General features: G+C 35.1%; 7 protein-coding genes across 8 annotated transcripts; 5 read left to right on the top strand and 2 right to left on the bottom strand.

Annotated features, from left to right (window-relative positions):
* Window positions 532-2,536, bottom strand: LOC104740026 (PI-PLC X domain-containing protein At5g67130-like). The gene is made up of 7 exons (XM_010460521.2): window positions 2,339-2,536; window positions 1,997-2,113; window positions 1,756-1,872; window positions 1,562-1,660; window positions 1,127-1,430; window positions 808-1,031; window positions 532-717 (listed from the first exon to the last, which is right to left on the bottom strand). The coding sequence occupies exons 1-7, from the start codon at window positions 2,423-2,425 to the stop codon at window positions 631-633; spliced, it is 1,035 nt and encodes a 344-aa protein (XP_010458823.1). The 5' UTR covers window positions 2,426-2,536; the 3' UTR covers window positions 532-630.
* LOC104740025 lies at window positions 4,111-4,934 on the bottom strand. The gene has a single exon (XM_019235857.1). The coding sequence runs from the start codon at window positions 4,877-4,879 to the stop codon at window positions 4,235-4,237; it is 645 nt and encodes a 214-aa protein (XP_019091402.1). The 5' UTR covers window positions 4,880-4,934; the 3' UTR covers window positions 4,111-4,234.
* Window positions 7,432-8,564, top strand: LOC104740024 (cytosolic sulfotransferase 1-like). Its single transcript, XM_010460519.2, has one exon. It carries the CDS (start codon window positions 7,460-7,462, stop codon window positions 8,438-8,440), a length of 981 nt encoding a protein of 326 aa, XP_010458821.1. The 5' UTR covers window positions 7,432-7,459; the 3' UTR covers window positions 8,441-8,564.
* Window positions 8,890-10,048, top strand: LOC104740023 (cytosolic sulfotransferase 1-like). Its single transcript, XM_010460518.1, has one exon. The coding sequence runs from the start codon at window positions 8,940-8,942 to the stop codon at window positions 9,924-9,926; it is 987 nt and encodes a 328-aa protein (XP_010458820.1). The 5' UTR covers window positions 8,890-8,939; the 3' UTR covers window positions 9,927-10,048.
* Window positions 10,886-12,108, top strand: LOC104740022 (cytosolic sulfotransferase 1-like). Its single transcript, XM_010460517.2, has one exon. The coding sequence runs from the start codon at window positions 10,966-10,968 to the stop codon at window positions 11,950-11,952; it is 987 nt and encodes a 328-aa protein (XP_010458819.1). The 5' UTR covers window positions 10,886-10,965; the 3' UTR covers window positions 11,953-12,108.
* On the top strand, window positions 13,274-14,305 carry LOC104743294. Its single transcript, XM_019235442.1, has 3 exons — window positions 13,274-13,868; window positions 13,955-14,189; window positions 14,267-14,305. Exons 1-3 carry the CDS (start codon window positions 13,480-13,482, stop codon window positions 14,303-14,305), a joined length of 663 nt encoding a protein of 220 aa, XP_019090987.1. The 5' UTR covers window positions 13,274-13,479.
* On the top strand, window positions 16,383-18,932 carry LOC104740021. Of its 2 annotated transcripts, none has more exons than XM_019235899.1 (3): window positions 16,383-16,451; window positions 17,473-18,540; window positions 18,641-18,932. In XM_019235899.1, the coding sequence occupies exons 2-3, from the start codon at window positions 18,203-18,205 to the stop codon at window positions 18,753-18,755; spliced, it is 453 nt and encodes a 150-aa protein (XP_019091444.1). In that variant the 5' UTR covers window positions 16,383-16,451; window positions 17,473-18,202; the 3' UTR covers window positions 18,756-18,932. Both variants share the same exon structure in this region; 1 of them encodes a protein (XP_019091444.1).

The following is an 18,996-nucleotide window of genomic DNA, read 5'->3' as shown; positions in this document are numbered from 1 at the left end:
CAGAGTGGTAATCACATGATAACCACAACCTTGGTATCCATCTGCCTCGTGATTACAATGGCGTCTATGTTGGTGGTGTGCAGTTATATATATTGTATGGTGCTTTGTTAAATCTGTCGTTAACGTGTTTCACTCAAATCATCTCTCTCTCTCTTTTACTTCTCTGTGACAATCCCTTCCTCCCTCTTTTTCCTCAGGTTATATTTTAATTCTACTTCGATCCTTGCTTGAAATGTTTCATGTTTCTGTTCCTCTGACTTCTTGTTGGGTTTTGTTTTTTTAGTTCCAAGGTCCTCTTGCCTTTTATAATGTATTATTACCTGTTTTCTGTATCCAAAATGCTGAGTTTTTGGATTTGCAATCAGAATTGAGCTTTTCTGCATTGTGTCATCAGGAGGCTCTCTCATTAGCTTCATTGGGATAATGATTTTACAATTTTACCAAAATGGTTTCAAGGTCCCATTTCCAGTCTTCTCAACCGATCAACTCAAAACGTTCTGAATCGTCAAGTTTTTGGACATTACGAAGAAATTAGTAAAGCATCGAATCACGTACACATAGAAAGCTCACGAAGAAAGTAGTCAAGAAAGTAATCAAGAACTAGCTCATCGTTATAGCAGTAATAATAAATTAACAAGCATGCACATCATCACGTCCACATAGAAGCTCTCCGTTTAGTTTATCAACTGCTTGAAATGTTCCTCCTCCATTACTCCTCTGTTTCAACCCCAAGGAAAAAAAAAATCATTACTGTCTTTGAACCATATGTAATTTATATAAACTTACGTTGTGAAAGTATAATCTTACCTTGTAAAAGTTGACGGCGACATAATTGGCCCATCGGTTCCCTGCGGCTAAGTAACATGTCTTAATCATATCGAGAAGTTGTTCAGAGTTATCCTCACAAGTCAAGATCTTAACCGGAACTGTCCTGAAATGGTTTACCAAAACCAAAGCTTTGTTTTTGTTGGTTAATAGTGCAGATTCTCCTCTATTGCTACACTCATCTGGTTTAACTCCATCGTCCCCATCTGACAATTAAATAACCACACTGGGGTTAATCGGTTTATCTCTAAACTAACTAAAATTAAACCGGAAATTTGGTATCTTCATTCATCACACTCACATTGGTTTTCCACTACGTAGTTCCACTGGTAAGCTATTCCTTCGGTGTTTTGCTTTGATTCAGCTGAAGTGAATACGATTAACCGTTGGTTATTAGCGACCATATCCTTAACCAACGGCCAATCTTGGCCACCCAAAGGCATATTTTGAACCGGAAACCAAAATTTCTTCAAACCGGAATTGGTAAACACTTTGGTTAACCCGTTTGGCGATTTGACGTAATCCTCCAAGAACAATGTCACGATCTCCAATGGATTCGCTGTCAAGAATGCGAATATCTCCTTGAATGTATCTATCGCTCGATTCTAAAAAGTGACATAACAAAACTAATCATTTACACCAAAACATTGCATGTTCCAATATATTTTTTCTTCCAATAAAAGACAAAACTTAAAGCTCCAATTGTTACAAAAGCAAATATAGAGATTGAACTTACAAACTTGGTAAGCTCAAAACATTTTTCGTCAAACGAATGGCACAACCATACATCTCCTTGGTAATCGTACGTATCTAACATCAATGCTCGAACACCACTCTGAACAAACAAAAAAAAAGTAACATAACGTAACATTCAAATAGTTTAAGAAAAACATACATTGTTTAGTTAGTATTTGATTTAATAAAACGCACGTTGAGTTGTTGAACTATAGTATCTTCTTGGGCCGCCACATGAAACGGTTTCCCTTCAATGGCAAATGAATTGTGGGTCGTCAAAAATGCATACTTATTAAACGGCATCGAATTGTTCTGTTACCAAAAAAAAAAAACGTTAATGCTTCATGATACGTTTGATAAAAACAATAAATTAATAATCATGATTTTTTTTTAAACTAGTACTATCGTAAATTCAATTTTGTTTTTAATTACTTACCACAACGGAGAATGGATCTGTAATATTTGTTCTAACGCATCTTGCAACATCGATACCGCATTTATAACAACCAAGTCCAACATTGCAGTCTTCGTTCGACGAGCATTGATCGCCGAGCTAAATTGATGCAAAACCTTAGATTGTAATATAAATGACAATATCCCTAATTATATCACTAAAAATGTGAATATATATTCGACTAGAGGAAATTATGATGAATATCGCAAACTTTTCAGAATTCGCATGACATCTTAGGATCTCTAAGATTGATCTGAAAATGGCTGTAGAAATGACAATTATTTTAAGAAAATAGAAAAGTAAATAAAATTTTGCATGCCTTACCTCCAAACTGGAAGAAACAAAAGAGATTGCTGCGGGATGAAACATAACTAAAATTGTGATAGCGAAGAAGAATTTGAAACTGGCCATTGTTACTGACTTGTTGCTTTGACCAAGAAGAGATCAATCTTTCGTAGAAAAACGTTGGTATAACTTTCACAAAAAAAACTGATTAAATCATATTAATATAAATGTAGAATACCTTTCCTTAAGGTTTAAAATACCTTTCCTTAAGGTTTAATAATTCTCCTTTCTTTGGGCAACCTCTTAAATGGTAATTAATGTCTTATTCTGAATTGGAAATCAAAATACTATGATCACAAATAGAAGGAAATAAACCATATTTGACTAGATTAAAAAAAAATCCAATTTAATGTAATGCAAATCTGTGATGTGATGGAAGAAAAGTATGATAATTATATAATATATATAGTATAAATTTTGGTCTTAAATTAAAGTAATTTGAGTTTAAGCTACAAATGGTAAATACATTAATTCTTACAGATTATTTAGTTTTATGAAGGATAAAATTACTGGCAAAAAATTTACTAAGGATAAAAATATAGTGGTGATTATTTATGATACTATCACTATCAGTATGTAATACATGACCGTATACTATATATTTACGAAAAAAAGGATGGGAAAATCGTAAATAAATAGATTATTTACTGCATTTATGTTTATTAAATGGCATGAAATTTAATTCATCGAGGTAGTCAAATACTCAAATTACATATATCAGGGGGAGGTATTGGTTTAGGATTTAGAAAGAATTTTAATGACTTTAAAAAGTTAGGTAAATATGTTGTTATTCAATCAAGACTTTTTAAAACTCTTTAAAAATTTGGTGTTATTGGTTGTGGATTTGTAAAAAGTTATCTAAAATCTTGATAAATCTAGTGTTATTGGATTAAGAGTTTTATAAATTCATTAAAGGTTTTATGTTATTCAAGTAAAACAAAAGAATTTTGAATTGTTAATGAATTCAAATTTTATGTTATTGGTTTAGGATTTTATATCATTTTCTTCATAACAAAAGTCATGAAAACTCTTTCATCAAATAGAAAGATTTTACAAGATTAGAAAAAGCAAATCAGCAAGATTTTAAAAAACTTCCTAAACAATCTCTTAGAATCCTTCATTTTTAACTTTCAATTTTCTATGATTCTAAAAATCAACAAAAACATAAAGTCATTAAAATTATTTTTAAATCCTAAACCAATACCTCCCCTAAATGGTTTTTTCTTTTCGGTTAATTTCTTAATTGTAGTAAGATGTTTTTTATTCTTTGTCCACTTTAAATCTCATGTGATTATCAAAAATCTTATCGAGGACCGAACACATCCATACGTTTCTTCGACTTTTTCGTCAACATGCTCTGCGTTTATTTTACAACATGCTCTGACAACTTTTAGGAATATATATAAGAAATTGTTACGACTACTAATTGTGTATTGTAGAATAGTATAGCAGTGGGGATTGGGGAATGAAGATATATGAATTGGGGAGGCGGCCCATCAGCTTTAGTTCACTATAGAGAAATTGCATGGTAGGGTGAAAAGATGATTGCTAGGGTTTCAGTCTTTCAGAGAAAACGGAGTTGTTGATGCAGTTGAGTTGTTAGGGTTTTGATTAATGCAACTTCTCTGCTGTGTTAAATGTTGACTATTAGTAGATTTCCAATTGACTTAAGTTTCAAAATAAGATATCCCACGAGTGCTTCCACCCAAATTCACCCTACAAACAAAATCAAAAACTTTCAATCGATTAAATAACAAAATAGGCGGTGTAAATTTAATTATCTGTCATATTTTAGAATAAAGTTGTAATATATAGATTGATAATAATACTGACTTTTACATTAGAGGACTATTTTTCCGGCCCGTTGTTAATTAATTAATTAAGGTTTGATTTAGCAAAATCTAACTCAAAAAGATCAGATTCAGAACTTGAATCACTCTCGTATCCACCATCAACCCTTTCGACTGAACAGAGGCTCTCAGAAAGCCTTACGTTTAGCTTCTGACCACTCTTCTTTAAATCTTTCACGTGTTTCTCATCAAAGCTTCTCCTACGCGCGTTTAAACGCCACACGCCAGCACCTGAAACCGGCGAAGAAGCTTCCACGTGTGTCGTCACCACGCAGCTCTTCCTCCTCATCCTTTCTCCTCGTGGAGTCTCTACCTCCTTCGTTGACTTTGACTTCTTAAGACCCGCTGAGCGAAGAAGAGAGTTCAAGAAACTGGTTAGCTTCCTACCGCCGCCACTTTTCATCTCCTTCTTCGGCGGCTTTGTGACGACGACTCTAGGTTTCGGGAGCTGCTCCTCTGTCTCGGGATGTACTCTCTTCTGTCGATTCTCTGTAACAATGCTTTGTTTCTGAATTTGGATTCTTGAGTACTCGATCGTAGTTGGTTCGTTGAAGTCGGAGAAATATCGAGTGGCTTCAAAGACGTCAAGTTCGCCAGAGACATTCCTCTCGCGGTTTGGTTTATTGATTGTCTCTTCAGATGATGAAGAGTCTCCGGCGATCTCTGACATTGTTGTTTCTTGAGATTCAAGATTTGAGATAGTTGTTTGAGATTCAAGATTAGGAATTGTTGTTTGAGAAGAAAGATGGTAAGTCATGCTTTATAGTACGCAAGGATTCGGTTAACTAAACCGGTCTAAACCCGGTTCATATATCTATATATTATATTGGAATTAAAAATTTGTTCAACTTATTTCTCTCTTCAAATTAAATCTTTCAACTGATAGCATTTTTCATACCCAAACCAAGAAAATATCTCATACAGTAGACTTAGATATGCCCACGTTATGAATGTAACTAGTAAGATTAACTCTTTTGAACGAATCATTCAATTGCATACTAATGTTGTAAGTCTAACACTATTATCAATTAGATATGTTCTTATGTGTTCATAGGGGTGCCACGTTATTATCAATGGATATTCACACCTTTTTTGGGCTGTCATGATGAAATTTATCAAATCCTTTTATGGTCACAAAGGCAAAAGGCGAAAAAGATAAGATGACCCATTGATCAATTTGGTGGGGAAATTTATATAATGATTAGATATTCAGTAGGTACCAAAAAGGTAAAAGGTCCTAAAATCAAGTTTCTTTGCATCTTGGGATTTTTTTTAAAGAATTTGTTAACGGTAACTCTCTGTACTAAAGAGCTTATGCAAGAAATACATCGGTTCATTATTTCCTTAAGTTTTGTTATTTCGTAATGATTTCTGAATTATTTTAAAATGGTAAAAGATTAATTGAAATGCAAACAAACAAATTCACAAAATTTGTAAAGTAATCAAATTATTGTCATACTCACACTGTCACACTGTCACATTTATTATTGATGTACTTATAAGCTTTGTTACTATTATTAGTTACTTAAATTTTAGAACAATCGGTCCTTTTATCTAGGTGGATTTCAACTGTTTCGACAATTACGTCACGGACAACAAACATAAAATGACCATAATTGATTGATCCAATGGTGTCCAAGTTCAAAGATGAGGGCAGTCAAAGAATTAATGGTGTACATGAACAAGTGGTGCTGGATCACTTACTTTGTCTTCTTTTTTTCTTCTCTGACATCTCTCCAGTGTTTACAAAAGAAGGAACAAGATGGAACTTGTATGTTTGTGGATTCTTATCCACAAATGAAATATAAGTAATTAGAGAAATACATTCATACATAAAAGATTGCAATATTTTAAGTTAAGTTTCTTTGTACAGTACGTCATGTATTAACTGAATTATGTTAAAACTCCTTAAAATATTACCGTATATCTAACAAATTGACCATTCAATCGCAATACATTAAATTTTGATGAATGGTCTAATCATAATTATAAACTCGAATCTTCCAAAAAAAAAAAGATTCTTCAAGAAGTCTTGTTTTGATGCTTTTACATATATCATGCTAATGTACAAATAAAATTAATCTCCTATAAACTTAATAGTTAATTTCAAAAAAAAAAAACTTCATAGTTAGAAAGACAAAATAATATCATATATAGATTACTTGAATACAAAAAATATGATTGATAAAGGTCGTTTTGATGGGCTCTAGATGGTCTCGCGAGGATGTTCTTTACGTGACCGAATCGTATTTTGTTGTGTTAACATTTATGGGCTTGAGAGTATGCCCACTCAACATATACCATGGTTGATATTCCAATAGAAAGGGTAGCGTGTCCTTGTTCCTAATTGTATGTTATATATTAATGAGATTTTTACAGAGAGGCATCAAAGAGTTTTCGAAACTGAGGAGTTACTAAGACAGGCAAACGAGTGGATGAGAGGTAGTTGAAAAGCTCAAAGTCAATCGGGATCAGTTGGGAATGTGAGGAGTTTGAACAGCTTGAACCATATATATAATGAGGAGTTTGAACAGCTTGAACCATATATATAATGAGGTATTGATTTTTTCCCAAGCAGGGTAAGGGCTCCTAGCTACTTTGTTCAATCAATTGGGTAGTTTTTGTTTGTTTTGATGATGTATTGATGACACTAACACAAATCATTATGTTAATTACATACAAACTACACTATTATAATCTTCCATTCGGATATCGCGAAAACAGTTAGAATTATGGTTAGCGTCATATATTTTCCACCTCTGAAACCATTTACGAATATATCAATATTTCTATTTTTATTGATGTAAAAGAAATTGCAAGATCTTTAAAATGACAAACGAAATGATTGATGAAGTAATAGTAATAAGCAGCACTAACTTTTAATATGTAATCGATATACAAACCTAAAGTTTCAAACAACTTTATTTGGGACGAAATCATGAAGATATTGTTGGTAGAACAACGTACGTAGTTCAAAGATAATTAACAACTAATAAAGGTTAGTACATTTTAATCTAAAATAAATACCAAATTTTCATGGATGGAGTGAAAATAGGAAATTCTCATTTCTACTTGCTTACAATCGTTTTAACTTTTTTTTGTTTTCTTCCTATAATTCACAAAAGTACTATAACACTAACTATATTAAAACCAAGCAGTGATCTACCCACCAAGGCATCCATATATAAATAGTGACATTTGCGTTTGGAGCAGAACAGATTCATTAAACCACAACTCCAGAGAAAAAAAGATGGATAAGGAGCTTCCGCCGAACTTGAGAGAAGACAACTTAAGCGAAGAAACCAAGACTTTAATCTCTTCACTTCCTTGGGAAAAAGATCGTCTAGGGAAGCTCTACAACTACCACGGATGTTGGTACTACGCCAACACGCTCCAAGGAGTCCTTAATTTCCAAAAAGGTTTCAAGCCTCAAGACACCGATATAATCATCGCTTCTCTTCCTAAATCAGGCACGACTTGGCTCAAGGCACTCACGTTCGCCCTCCTAGAAAGATCGAAGAACCGTTCTTCGGATGATCCTCATTCTCTGCTCTCTAATAATCCTCATGGCTTAGTACCGTTCTTGGAGGCCGTTCTGTATCTAAAAAGCTCAAAACCAGACTTAACAAAACTCTCATCATCTCCAAGGCTGTTGTCGACTCACATGCCCTTGCATACACTTCAAGTACCCTTAAAGGACTCTCCTTGCAAGATCGTGTACGTGTGCAGGAACGTAAAGGACGTTTTGGTATCACAATGGTACTTCAGGTGCGCTTATAGTCATAAAGAAGTAGACAAAAACATTCTCGAGTCTTTGTTTGAGTCGTCATGCAGGGGAGTTGGCTTCTATGGACCCTTTTGGGAACACGTATTGAGCTATTGGAAAGGAAGCTTGGACGACTCCAAACATGTTCTTTTCATGAGGTACGAGGACATGAAAGCCGAGCCATTTGCTCAGATTAAGAGACTTGCAGATTTTTTGGGTTGTCCTTTCACTGAGGAAGAAGAACACAGTGGATCTATAGACAAAATATTGGAACTTTGCTCTTTGCGTAATCTGAGCGGTTTGGAGATCAACAAGACAGGTAAAACAGAAAACAATGTGCATTACTCTAACTTTTTCCGCAAAGGAGAGGTTGGTGACTCCAAGAATCATCTAACTCCTGAGATGGAGAGCAAAATCGATATGATCATAGGAGAGAAATATAAAGACTCCGGTTTGGAATTCTGAGTGGTGGATATGTGTTTTCTTTAAACCTTTCAGTGCACATGTTCTTGGTACCTTACCTAATAATCTAATATATGTAAGACGTACAATAACACTCATTTTCAATTGATACTGAGATGAAATTAAATAGTGAATTCTACATATTTCATAGTTTACATGATTACTAATTGTTTTATGTATAATTGTTTCAAAATTACAGTATGTACTAGTTATACTAAAAACTAATTGGACCTGATCATGTTTTATAGTGTAAGTCAACAATGTTGCATTATACAGGAAAGAAAAATGATATATATATATATATATATATATATATATATAAATACCATCGACGTTAAAACAACCAACAAAAAAAGTCCAAAAAATATAAATTAGAAAATTATACTATTGGCGGATATTTATATATATATATATATATATATATATATTCACCTACTAAATATAAATAGATCGGTCTGTAATTCAGGATGACCATAATTTGTAGTCACAATTACCCCAAATTATGGATCAAAAGGAGATTCCAAAGAATTTGAGAGACGACAATTTAAGCGAAGAAACAAAGACTCTCATCTCTTCACTTCGTTCCGACATAGATACGCAAGGAAACAAGCTCTTCAACTACCAAGGATGTTGGTACTACTCTGCTACTCTCCAAGGTGTCCTAAATTTCCAGAGAAATTTCAAGCCTCAAGACTCCGATATTGTCATTGCTTCTTTCCCCAAATCAGGCGCGACTTGGCTCAAGGCACTCACAGTTTCCCTCCTCGAGCGATCCAAACACCGTTCTTCTGATGATCATCCTTTGCTATCCCAAAACCCCCATGCGCTAGTTCAGTCTCTCGAGGCTAATCTCTATCTTAGTAGCCAAACACCAGACTTGGTGACCAAGCTGTCATCATCACCGAGGCTTTTCTCTACTCACATGCCGTTGCTTACGCTGCAAGAAACACTTAAAGACTCTCCTTGCAAGATCGTGTACTTGTGTAGAAATGTGAAGGACGCGTTAGTGTCTCGTTGGTTTTTCAGGTGCAGCTACCTGAAAAAAGAAGTAGAGAGACACGTTCTTGAGGCTATGTTTGAGTCGTTCTGCAGCGGAGTTAGCTTTTACGGTCCATTCTGGGACCAAGTCTCGAGCTATTGGAGAGGAAGCTTGGAAGATCCCGATCATATCCTTTTCATGAGGTACGAGGAAATGAAAGAAGACCCATGTACTCAGCTCAAGAGGCTTGCAGAGTTTTTGAGTTGTCGAATAAGTGAGGAAGAAGAACATAGTGGAATAGTTGAAGACATCTTGGAATTGTGCTGTCTACGTAGTTTGAGCAGTTTTGAGATCAACAAGATCGGGAAAACATCAAACGGCGTGGACTACAAGTTCTTTTTTCGGAAAGGGGAAGTCGGGGACTCAAAAAATTATCTAACTCCAGAAATGGAGGACAAGATTGACAAGATCGTCCAAGAAAAACTAGAAGGCACTGGATTGAAGTTATAAGTGATTGTGTTCGATTTGTACTTTCTTTGATATATTGTATTAATTCACTGTTGTGATGTTTAAATTATGATGAATTGTTGATGCTTTGTGATGTATGACTGTATAATAAATAATAACTTTTAGCTTGCTACTTTTTTGATGTCTTATGTCGTCAATTAGGTTAAATTCTAAACCAAGTTGTAATTCGGATCCTTTCGATCGGTGACCTAATTAAAATAAAAATAAATGAAAACGTCCCTTCGAAAGGACAAGGGCGATATGTTATGTTCAAAATTCAAAGAATTGCAATTATCACGAAGAATTGAAAAATATTTGAGTTTCTTCGATCTACTCAACAAGTTGTAAATAACATTTCATCTTTCGTAGTAGAAGATCACTACTCAATTTGGACACACCATTAATGTGTATAATACAGTATACGTTAGGTAAACAGGCTCAATTTTAAAGCTTTTACATTTTGGGGCGAAATCGTTAGGTAATGCAAACCAAAGACGTCCAATTAAATACACATATAATTTTGCAACCCCCTATATATTTTATATTAGCTGTCGCATTCTACAAGAATTTAAAACCATATCTTATTTTATTGTTTTTTTTTTATTCTTTTTGATACGAGCTTATAAATATCGTTACTACTTTCAAACTTTGCATTTCCAAACAAAACACATGTTTTTAACACAAGTCAACAAAGGTTTTGGACCTTTGGTTCAAATTCAAGATGAGCATCCTATGAACTTGAGAGACAACAACATTTACACAAATTTAATCTCAATATATTCTCTCAACCACTACTAATTGACATGATTATTAATTGCATTCTACAAGAACCCAAAATTATAGCTTATAATATTGTCACCTACCCTGAAACTACTTTTTGTTTGTTTTATGTGCATTAATTTGATGACAAAACTTTACTACCTTAAACTTAAATATTCATCCACCCATAAATTTGTCCCACATCCATCCGGAGTTAAGCAGAGATATTTTCATTTTGTAACAAAACGCATTATTTGTATCACAAATTAAATTAACATAGGAAATGGCTGAACTTCCTATGAACTTGAGAGACGACAACGTAAGTGAAGAAACAAAGACTCTGATATCTTCACTTCCTACAGACGAAGATTCTCAAGGGAAGCTCTGTCAGTATCAAGGATGTTGGTATTACTACAACACTCTCCAAGCAGTCATCAATTTCCAGACAAACTTCCAGCCGCAAGACACCGACATAGTCCTCGCTTCTTTCCCCAAATCCGGTACCACTTGGCTCAAGGCACTGTCAATCGCAATCTTGGAGAGAGCTAAACATCATTCTAATGATCCTCTGATCCATCCTTTGCTATCCGATAATCCTCATCGCATAGTACCGTTCTTCGAGATCGATATGTATCTCCAAACCGCAACACCAGACCTAACCAAGTTCTCTACATCTACTCCTAGGCTATTCTCGACTCACATGCCTTTGCACACCATGAAAGAGGGCCTCATGGAGTCTCCATGCAAGGTTGTGTACTTGTGCCGGAACGTAAAAGACGCGTTGATATCGCGTTGGTATTTCAGGTGCAAGTATCAGAACAAAGAAGTGGCTGGAAGCATTCTCGAGTCAATGTTCGAGTCGTTCTGTAAGGGAGTTAGCTTCTATGGCCCGTTTTGGGACCATGCACTTAGCTATTGGAGTGGCAGCTTGGAAAACCCCAAACAAGTCCTTTTCATGAGGTACGAGGAACTGAAATCAGAGCCTTATGTCCAGGTCAAGAGGCTTGCAGAGTTCATGGGATATCCTTTCACTAAGGAAGAAGAAGAGAGTGGATTGGTTAACAAAATCGTGGAACTATGCTCTCTTAGTAATCTGAGCGGTTTGGAGGTTAACAAAACCGGCAAAACGTGGATGAACGTGGATTACGATAGCTATTTCCGCAAAGGTGAAGTTGGTGATTGGAAGAATTATCTAACCCCCGAGATGGAGAACAAAATCGACATGATCATTGAAGAGAAATTAAAAGGTTCGGGCTTGAGACTATGCTAATCATATATTATAAGTGGGCTTTTGCTTTTGTTACTTTGATGCATCCTAATAAAACCAGCTTTTGTGTTCCGTTGTTAAGTTTCCTTTGATGTAATATTTAATAAATGTGTTCTAAAATGGTTACTTTGATATGGAATTTATATTGTGCTCCACCAAGTTTGATATTCCAAAAGTTTCATCCTTTGTGAGATTTTTTTTTTTAAAGCTTTACGAGAAATAAAAACCCACTCCTTTAGTTTTCATTTCCTGTCAGACAGATTTGATATTTTCCTAAATTTGTGCAACCACTTCTAAGATACTAAAGTAAAATTGAAGGTTTGTTTTCTTTTCTTTAAGTTGTTTTGAAATTTGAAGAGGTAAGATGGTGCATGCACTGATTACAACATTTAGTACCATTTGTTCTTGAATATTTATGTATAGTAATAATTTTATTGGTTGGACCAAAACTAGTAATATCCACGTTGCATAAATTAACACAACTGCTTATGAGTTCATATATCATATGAGCTCATATAAGTTGTGAGTGTAGATTACAGAAATCCTATCTGATGTCCACGTGGATGGATTATATCTTAAGAAGTTGGATTCTAATCCTAAACGAGTTGGGATTAAAGCGGTTGGGCCTTAATCCTATGCGAATTAGGGTTAAGAAGCTGAATCCGTATAAATAGATAGTGATACACCTTGAAAACTCCGGAAAACAAAAAAATCTGCAGCTAAGAGATTTCTACAACCTGTAAGTTATGAACTGAGACTATCTTGTTCTTTGCTTGTTACTACGATTAGAAAAAGATTACCTTATATTCTTGATACGTGCTTTCCTTAGATTTTCTTAAAACTAACTCGTTTATCTTTCCTTAAACAGGGTGGTGATGTTTCAGTAATTCAGTGGGTGGCAGGAGGATAAATTTTTTTGAGAATGTCTACTTGTGTTTCTGAGGTATGGTTTGTAATTAATTTTGTTTCCTTTGGTTATTTATATGCGCTCCAATTAAAAAGCGGTGATTTCGGTTGCTGAAACTGTTATTTCAAGGATTTCTTTTTTATATTTGTTTTTGTCTTTTGGAGAAGCTGTAAAGACCATCTGACTTTTTCTTATCCATGTTGGTTTTTGGTTATTGGTTAGTTATTTCGGTACTGATGATAGTAACAGATTTTTTTTTTCAGTTTTCTACTTTTTCTCTTTTTAAACTGTTTATAAAATATTATAATAAGTCTTAACCTTTAATTAATTTTTAGCATAATCTTCTTAAGATTCTAGTTGTTATTAGAGGCATTGAAATGTGACTTTAGGTGATATATATACTTGTTCTTTTGTGATGATATAATCCAATTATGTAGCTTCATGTGATATTAGGATGTTGCTGTGCAATAGCTTTTAACCGAAAGCTTGCATAACCTACATGTGATGCAGGAGAATTTGATTGTGACTACACAAGAAGTTAGGATGATTCCGAAGTAGCACCGGGGGATGTAGTAGCTGCATCAAGAAGCTTCTCTACCAAAGCTTTAACCTTGGGAGATCTTATGTCAATGGAAGATTCCCAAAGGTCACTCAACAACAGCAACACTCATGGACCTGAAGAAAAAAACATAGACCGTGAAACAGAAGAGGAGATAACAGAGGAGTCAATAGAAGGTTCCCAAAGGTCACTCAACAACAGCAACACTCATGGACCTGAAGAAAACATAGAGCGTGAAACAGAGGAACCAATAGTAGGGAGCTTGAGATATCTTTCCTCTGTGATTGAGGAATCTTGCGATCACGATCTCTTCTCAAGACGTCCAGCTCGTATGACTAACTCTGAAGCAACCTCAGCTCGTATGACTTACTCTGAAGCAACCTCATTCTCGGGATTCCGCTCAGTTCGTTCTGAAGGAAGCTCAGCCAGCGCAAGCTCCTTCGGTTTCCCAATGTAAGTAAACACACACTCACCTACATATGGCATATATATATCAACTTGATCGTGTAAACCTTAATTTTGTGAAATATCTGTTACAGCTTGCAATCAGAAAGGAACATCAGTCCTGTAAGAATGGTGAAAGCTAAGAGGACAAAACGTGGAAAGGAGAAAGGGTGGAGGCGTTACTCTCTTCTTCTCTGTTGTAGGTTCTGCCTTTCTCTCAGAGGGTTTCTTTACCTTTATAAGTTCTATATATTCAGTTTACTGATCATTCAAAAACTCATGACGAGTGGTTTAGCAAACTTATCTTCTGTATGCCTCAAATACTATATCGTGGCTTTATATATATATATATATATATATATATATATGCTTTTTTCTTTCTTTTCCAGTTTCACACCTTGCTTCAGTCACAAGGTACAAACCCTAAATTCTCTTTGAAGTCTTGATTTCTTCATCCCATAATCTTTTCTGAATTCTCTTATCTTCTTCTTTCTCTCGGTTGTGCCACCTCCCATATTCTGCCTATGCTGCCAATTTCTACAAACACCAATCATCAAAAGTTCAAGTTAACAAGGAAGTGAGCCGACCCACACACAAAAAAAGTAACCAAAAGGCACACAAGAATGATGCAGAGAGAATATATACGAAAAAAAATCAAGTGTCAACAACATCACAACACACCTACATACATTCTCACATACACTTAAACATTTGTCAAAAGTCGGAAAATATAAAAAGAACTTTAAATCATTCTTCACCCATATCAAAAAGAGATACAATCACTCTTTATAGTAAAGCTTTTCCTAAATTTTAGCTCAAGCAACAATCAGATAAAGCCTTAAAGAAAACAAAACAATCAATTTTTAAGTGGGTTAAGCAACAATTTACATCACACAAGAAGATAACTCTATAAATCTTAAAGAGAGACACTATCACATAAACCTCATCGCCTCGACAATTATCAGATTTAAGAAATAGAGATTAAACTCTGGAAATAACAAACAGGAGAACCGATGGAGTAATTATCGAAAGCAAGATGATATGATTCGGTTTCAAGATCAAGTACCACCGGCGTTTGCTGTTTCAAGAAGTTGTTGTTTTGCAGTCATGACCACGAAACCGGGTTTGCTGTGATGGTAGAGACAAACGAGACCGTCACAGTTATTATAGGAAACCAAATATCGTGTGTACGTTATCCGTCTCCCAAGGAGTAGGGATATTGACAGATGATGATGAACCCAACACCAGTGTACTCAGAGATACGGAGACCATGAAGACATCTGGATCACCACCTGATTGCTGACGATGTGTCAACTGTCTTCGTTGGAAGTATGGAGAGTCGATCGTTGATTTCCATTGTTTCGATACACCCTTGAATCTCATCAAAGAATCCACATCGAGTCTCTCTAGGATACGCTCTACGACATCGTGGTGCATACTCAAGCATCGTTGCTTTTTTGTTGACATTCTTCTGATTGAAGAGATTTAAAAACGCTTATCGTCTAAACAAGAATCTTCCTCTCTCTCTCTCTCTATCTCTTCACACGACACAGATCTCCTAAGTCCTCCTAAGTCCTAACCTTTAAACTCGTCGAACCCTATCTCTGTTTTTTTTCCTTTTCTTGTGGCCTTGTGGGCTTTTGATTTTTCTTAAGCCCTCAACAGAACCCATATACGATTTTAAACCGACGTTCAGGATCTTAATAATATTTTTGCTCATAAGGTATATATGATGACATCAGTAACCAGCTTAATTAGTTTATGTGGCTATTTAAAGGTTTTAATCATAAATTAATTATCATATTTATGCCGATTATAGAGCATTGCTTACCTGATGTAGAGGATAGAACACCCTTTTTTTTTTTTTGGTTACTCAAATGTACCGACAAACAAAAAAAAAAGGCACAAAATGAGCTTCCTATGAATTTGAGAGACGACAACGTAAGTAAAGAAACAAAGACTCCTCAAGGGAAGCGCTGCAAGTACCAAGGATGTTGGTACTACTACAACACTCTCCAAGCAGTCACCAATTTCCAGACAAACTTCCAGCCACAAAACACCAACATATATAGTCCAACATAAATATCTTTCTCCAAATCCGCCACAACGTGGCTCAAGGCACTCTCAGTTGCAATCTTGGAGCGATCTAAACAGCCTTCGGATACATCCTCTGCTAAAAAATAATCCTCATGGCATATTTCTTCTCTTCTAGAACGATATGTAGTATATCTCAAAACAGCAATATACACTCCATAATTTAGATTTGTATTCATTTTTTATCCTTACCATATTCGATGATATAATTTTACACTCAAATTATGGGCTTGACTTTTAAGAAATTACATAAAAAGAAAGTTGTAAATTGAAAAACCTGGCTGATTGTATTTTCTATCTGTCAAAGAAACTACACATCCATTGTCTTTAGGACAAAAGTTGACTTCGTCCTCTTTTTTGAGATTTTTTTCTTTTCATAACAAGTTGACTTTTTCTTTTTTTGTCCTCTTTAAAGTTAAGGGATCATATGAAACGAACAAAAAAGAGTCAAATCCACACGATGTCTTAAGATATGATTCTCCAAAAGTTTCTTCATCTGTAAGATTTTATTTCTTTACTTGAAAGGGCCCCTTGTTTAGTTTTTCGGGAGCTTAAAACATACATTCTTTGGCTTGTTTAGTTTTCCGGGACTAAAACATATATACCTTTTCCTCCCTTCCTCTCAGAAATATTCTTATCTATTGATGATGATCTGTTGACTTCTGAAGGGTTTTCTGAATTTTAGTAACATTTGTTCTTGATTTTTTTTTTTTCTTATTTGGGGGATTATATACAATGTATCGATGGTGGCAAAGCAAGAGAATAAAATATGAGAATTTCTGCTTAAGTTTATGAATTTTGGTTTGTAATTAACTGCATAATTAAAGTTGTTTCCTTTGGTTGACATTTATGTTCATATTAAATGTAGAGAGATCGTGGTTACTTGACATTTCAACGATTTTTTTGTCTTTTGGGATTTGTATACAATTTTGTTTTTTCTCTTGGACCGAGAAACAGTATAAACATCTGCATTTTCCTCCAGGTTGGTTTTTTAAACGATCAAAAATTTTCTCTGTTTCCAATGGACTTTTTTGTGGTTGTTATTTTGGTACTAATGTTAGGTTAAAGTTTTAGTTTAGGGTAATCTCTTTTTATCTCTACTAAGGTGGGTTGATTCATTTTTAGCCTACTCTTCTCAAATTCTAGGTCTTAGACAGTGACTCCATTGTTTAGTATAATGTTTGTAATTTTATTTTATGAGATTCTTCAATTGCTAGATTGTTATTGTTATAAGATAATTTCAATTATCAGTGATCTTCATGTGAAATATTTTGATGATTCGATGTTGCTGTGCATTTGTTTAGTCAAAACCTTCTGTAACCTTTGCTAAAAAATAATTGAAGTCACATTCTTTTCCCTAAGTCTTTGGCCATTTCATCATGATTTCTCACATATGTCATCAACAATGGATTTGTCAATCATTGATTCTAAACTCCATGTCATTCATACAACTTTATTTCTCCTCAACGACCCCAACTAGAAAATTCCAAATAGTCATTTCGTTTCTTTTTCCTTGTAGATCATTCATATATTAGTGGTGGTTGTTTGATGATAATATAGCCTCTGCAGCTCTGTGAAAGATGACAATGAGATCAGGTGCGTCCATCCTATTCGTCGTTCAGATCTTTGAATGTTTTGAAAAATTAGTACACCAAGTAGCTTTTTTCTCTCGTGTGACTACAGACAAAGATCATGTGTTTGAAAACTTGATAGAGAGTAGCGAAGAGAATACTGAAGTAAAGATCCTGGACAACGGGAAAGAAACTGGATATGAGTTCTATGGTTCAATAAGTGAAGAACGGGTCAAAGAGAACGCTGGAAACATGTCAGGACACCATTCTTATGAATTCAAGATTGGCCCTAAGAATGAGCGCATACAGGAAAACCGTAATAGTCTAGAGGACCATTTGGTTTTCTATATGGACAAGAATGTAATGGCTCGCAAATTGCCTGAGACGGTCGTAGTTAGTAACTACGAGGAGGTTACTTTTAACGTTGTCAAGGATGTATGCGTCGATGAGGGTGTGCCTATGATGCCTCATAAGTTCTTATTCTACGAGAAAGATTCTGTCAACGTAAATACGAAACCTTTCGGATCCAAATCCTCAGAAGACAGCAAACTCAGTCAAGAAAATGTGAATGTGACGGAACAAGAAGTTAAAGATGATTGCAAAGTGGCACCGGGGGATGTGGTAGCAACATCAAGAAGTGTCTCTAAGGAAGCTTTAACCTTGTGAGATATTATATCAATGGAGGGTTCTCAAAGACCAGCCAACAAAAACAACACTCATGGACCTGAAGAAACAGAACAGGAGAAAACAGAGGAACCAATAGCAGGGAGCTTGAGATATCTTTCCACTGAAATGGAAGAATCAGAGAATCAACGACTAAACGATGTGTTTGAGGACTCTTATGATCACAATCTCTTCTCAAGAAATTTACCAAACGGTTTCGGGGAAAGAAGTTTCTCTGAAGCAGAACCAGGTTTAGCTCATATAAGTTACTCTGGACTGATCTCAGTCTCCGGAAACATCTCTGTTCGATCTGATGGAAGCACAGTTAGCGGAAGCTCCTTCGCTTTCCCACTGTATATACATGCATACACTCACATACATACATATATATCTTATCACATTTAGTGTCTACAAACTCTATAAAACTTTTTTTTGTGAATAACTTTGTTACAGATTGCAATCGGAATGGAACAGCAGTCCTGTAAGAATGGCGAAACCTGAGAAGACAAAACTTCGAAAGGAGAAAGGATGGAGACATTACTCTCTTCTTCTCTGTTGTAGATTCTGATGGAGACATTACTCTGCCTTGATCTCAAAATGGTTGTTTTTAACCTTACAGGTTCTACAGATCGTTCAAAAACACAGAAGAGTGCTTTTTTTGGTTGTTGTTGTTGTTGTTGTTGTTGTTTGGTATTCTAGTAAATAATTATTTAGTAGTTTCAATTGCATCGCTGTGGTTTTAAGATTAGGAATGTGTATTTTGTGTTCTCACAGTTTCACGTGTTGCTTCAGACACAGGGTACAAAACC

Source organism: Camelina sativa, chromosome 14, assembly GCF_000633955.1.
Source record: "Camelina sativa cultivar DH55 chromosome 14, Cs, whole genome shotgun sequence".
NCBI classification, from domain to species: Eukaryota; Viridiplantae; Streptophyta; class Magnoliopsida; order Brassicales; family Brassicaceae; genus Camelina; species Camelina sativa.
The sequence above is the reverse complement of the archived record's forward strand: the minus strand, read 5'-3'. Positions and strand labels throughout refer to the sequence as shown.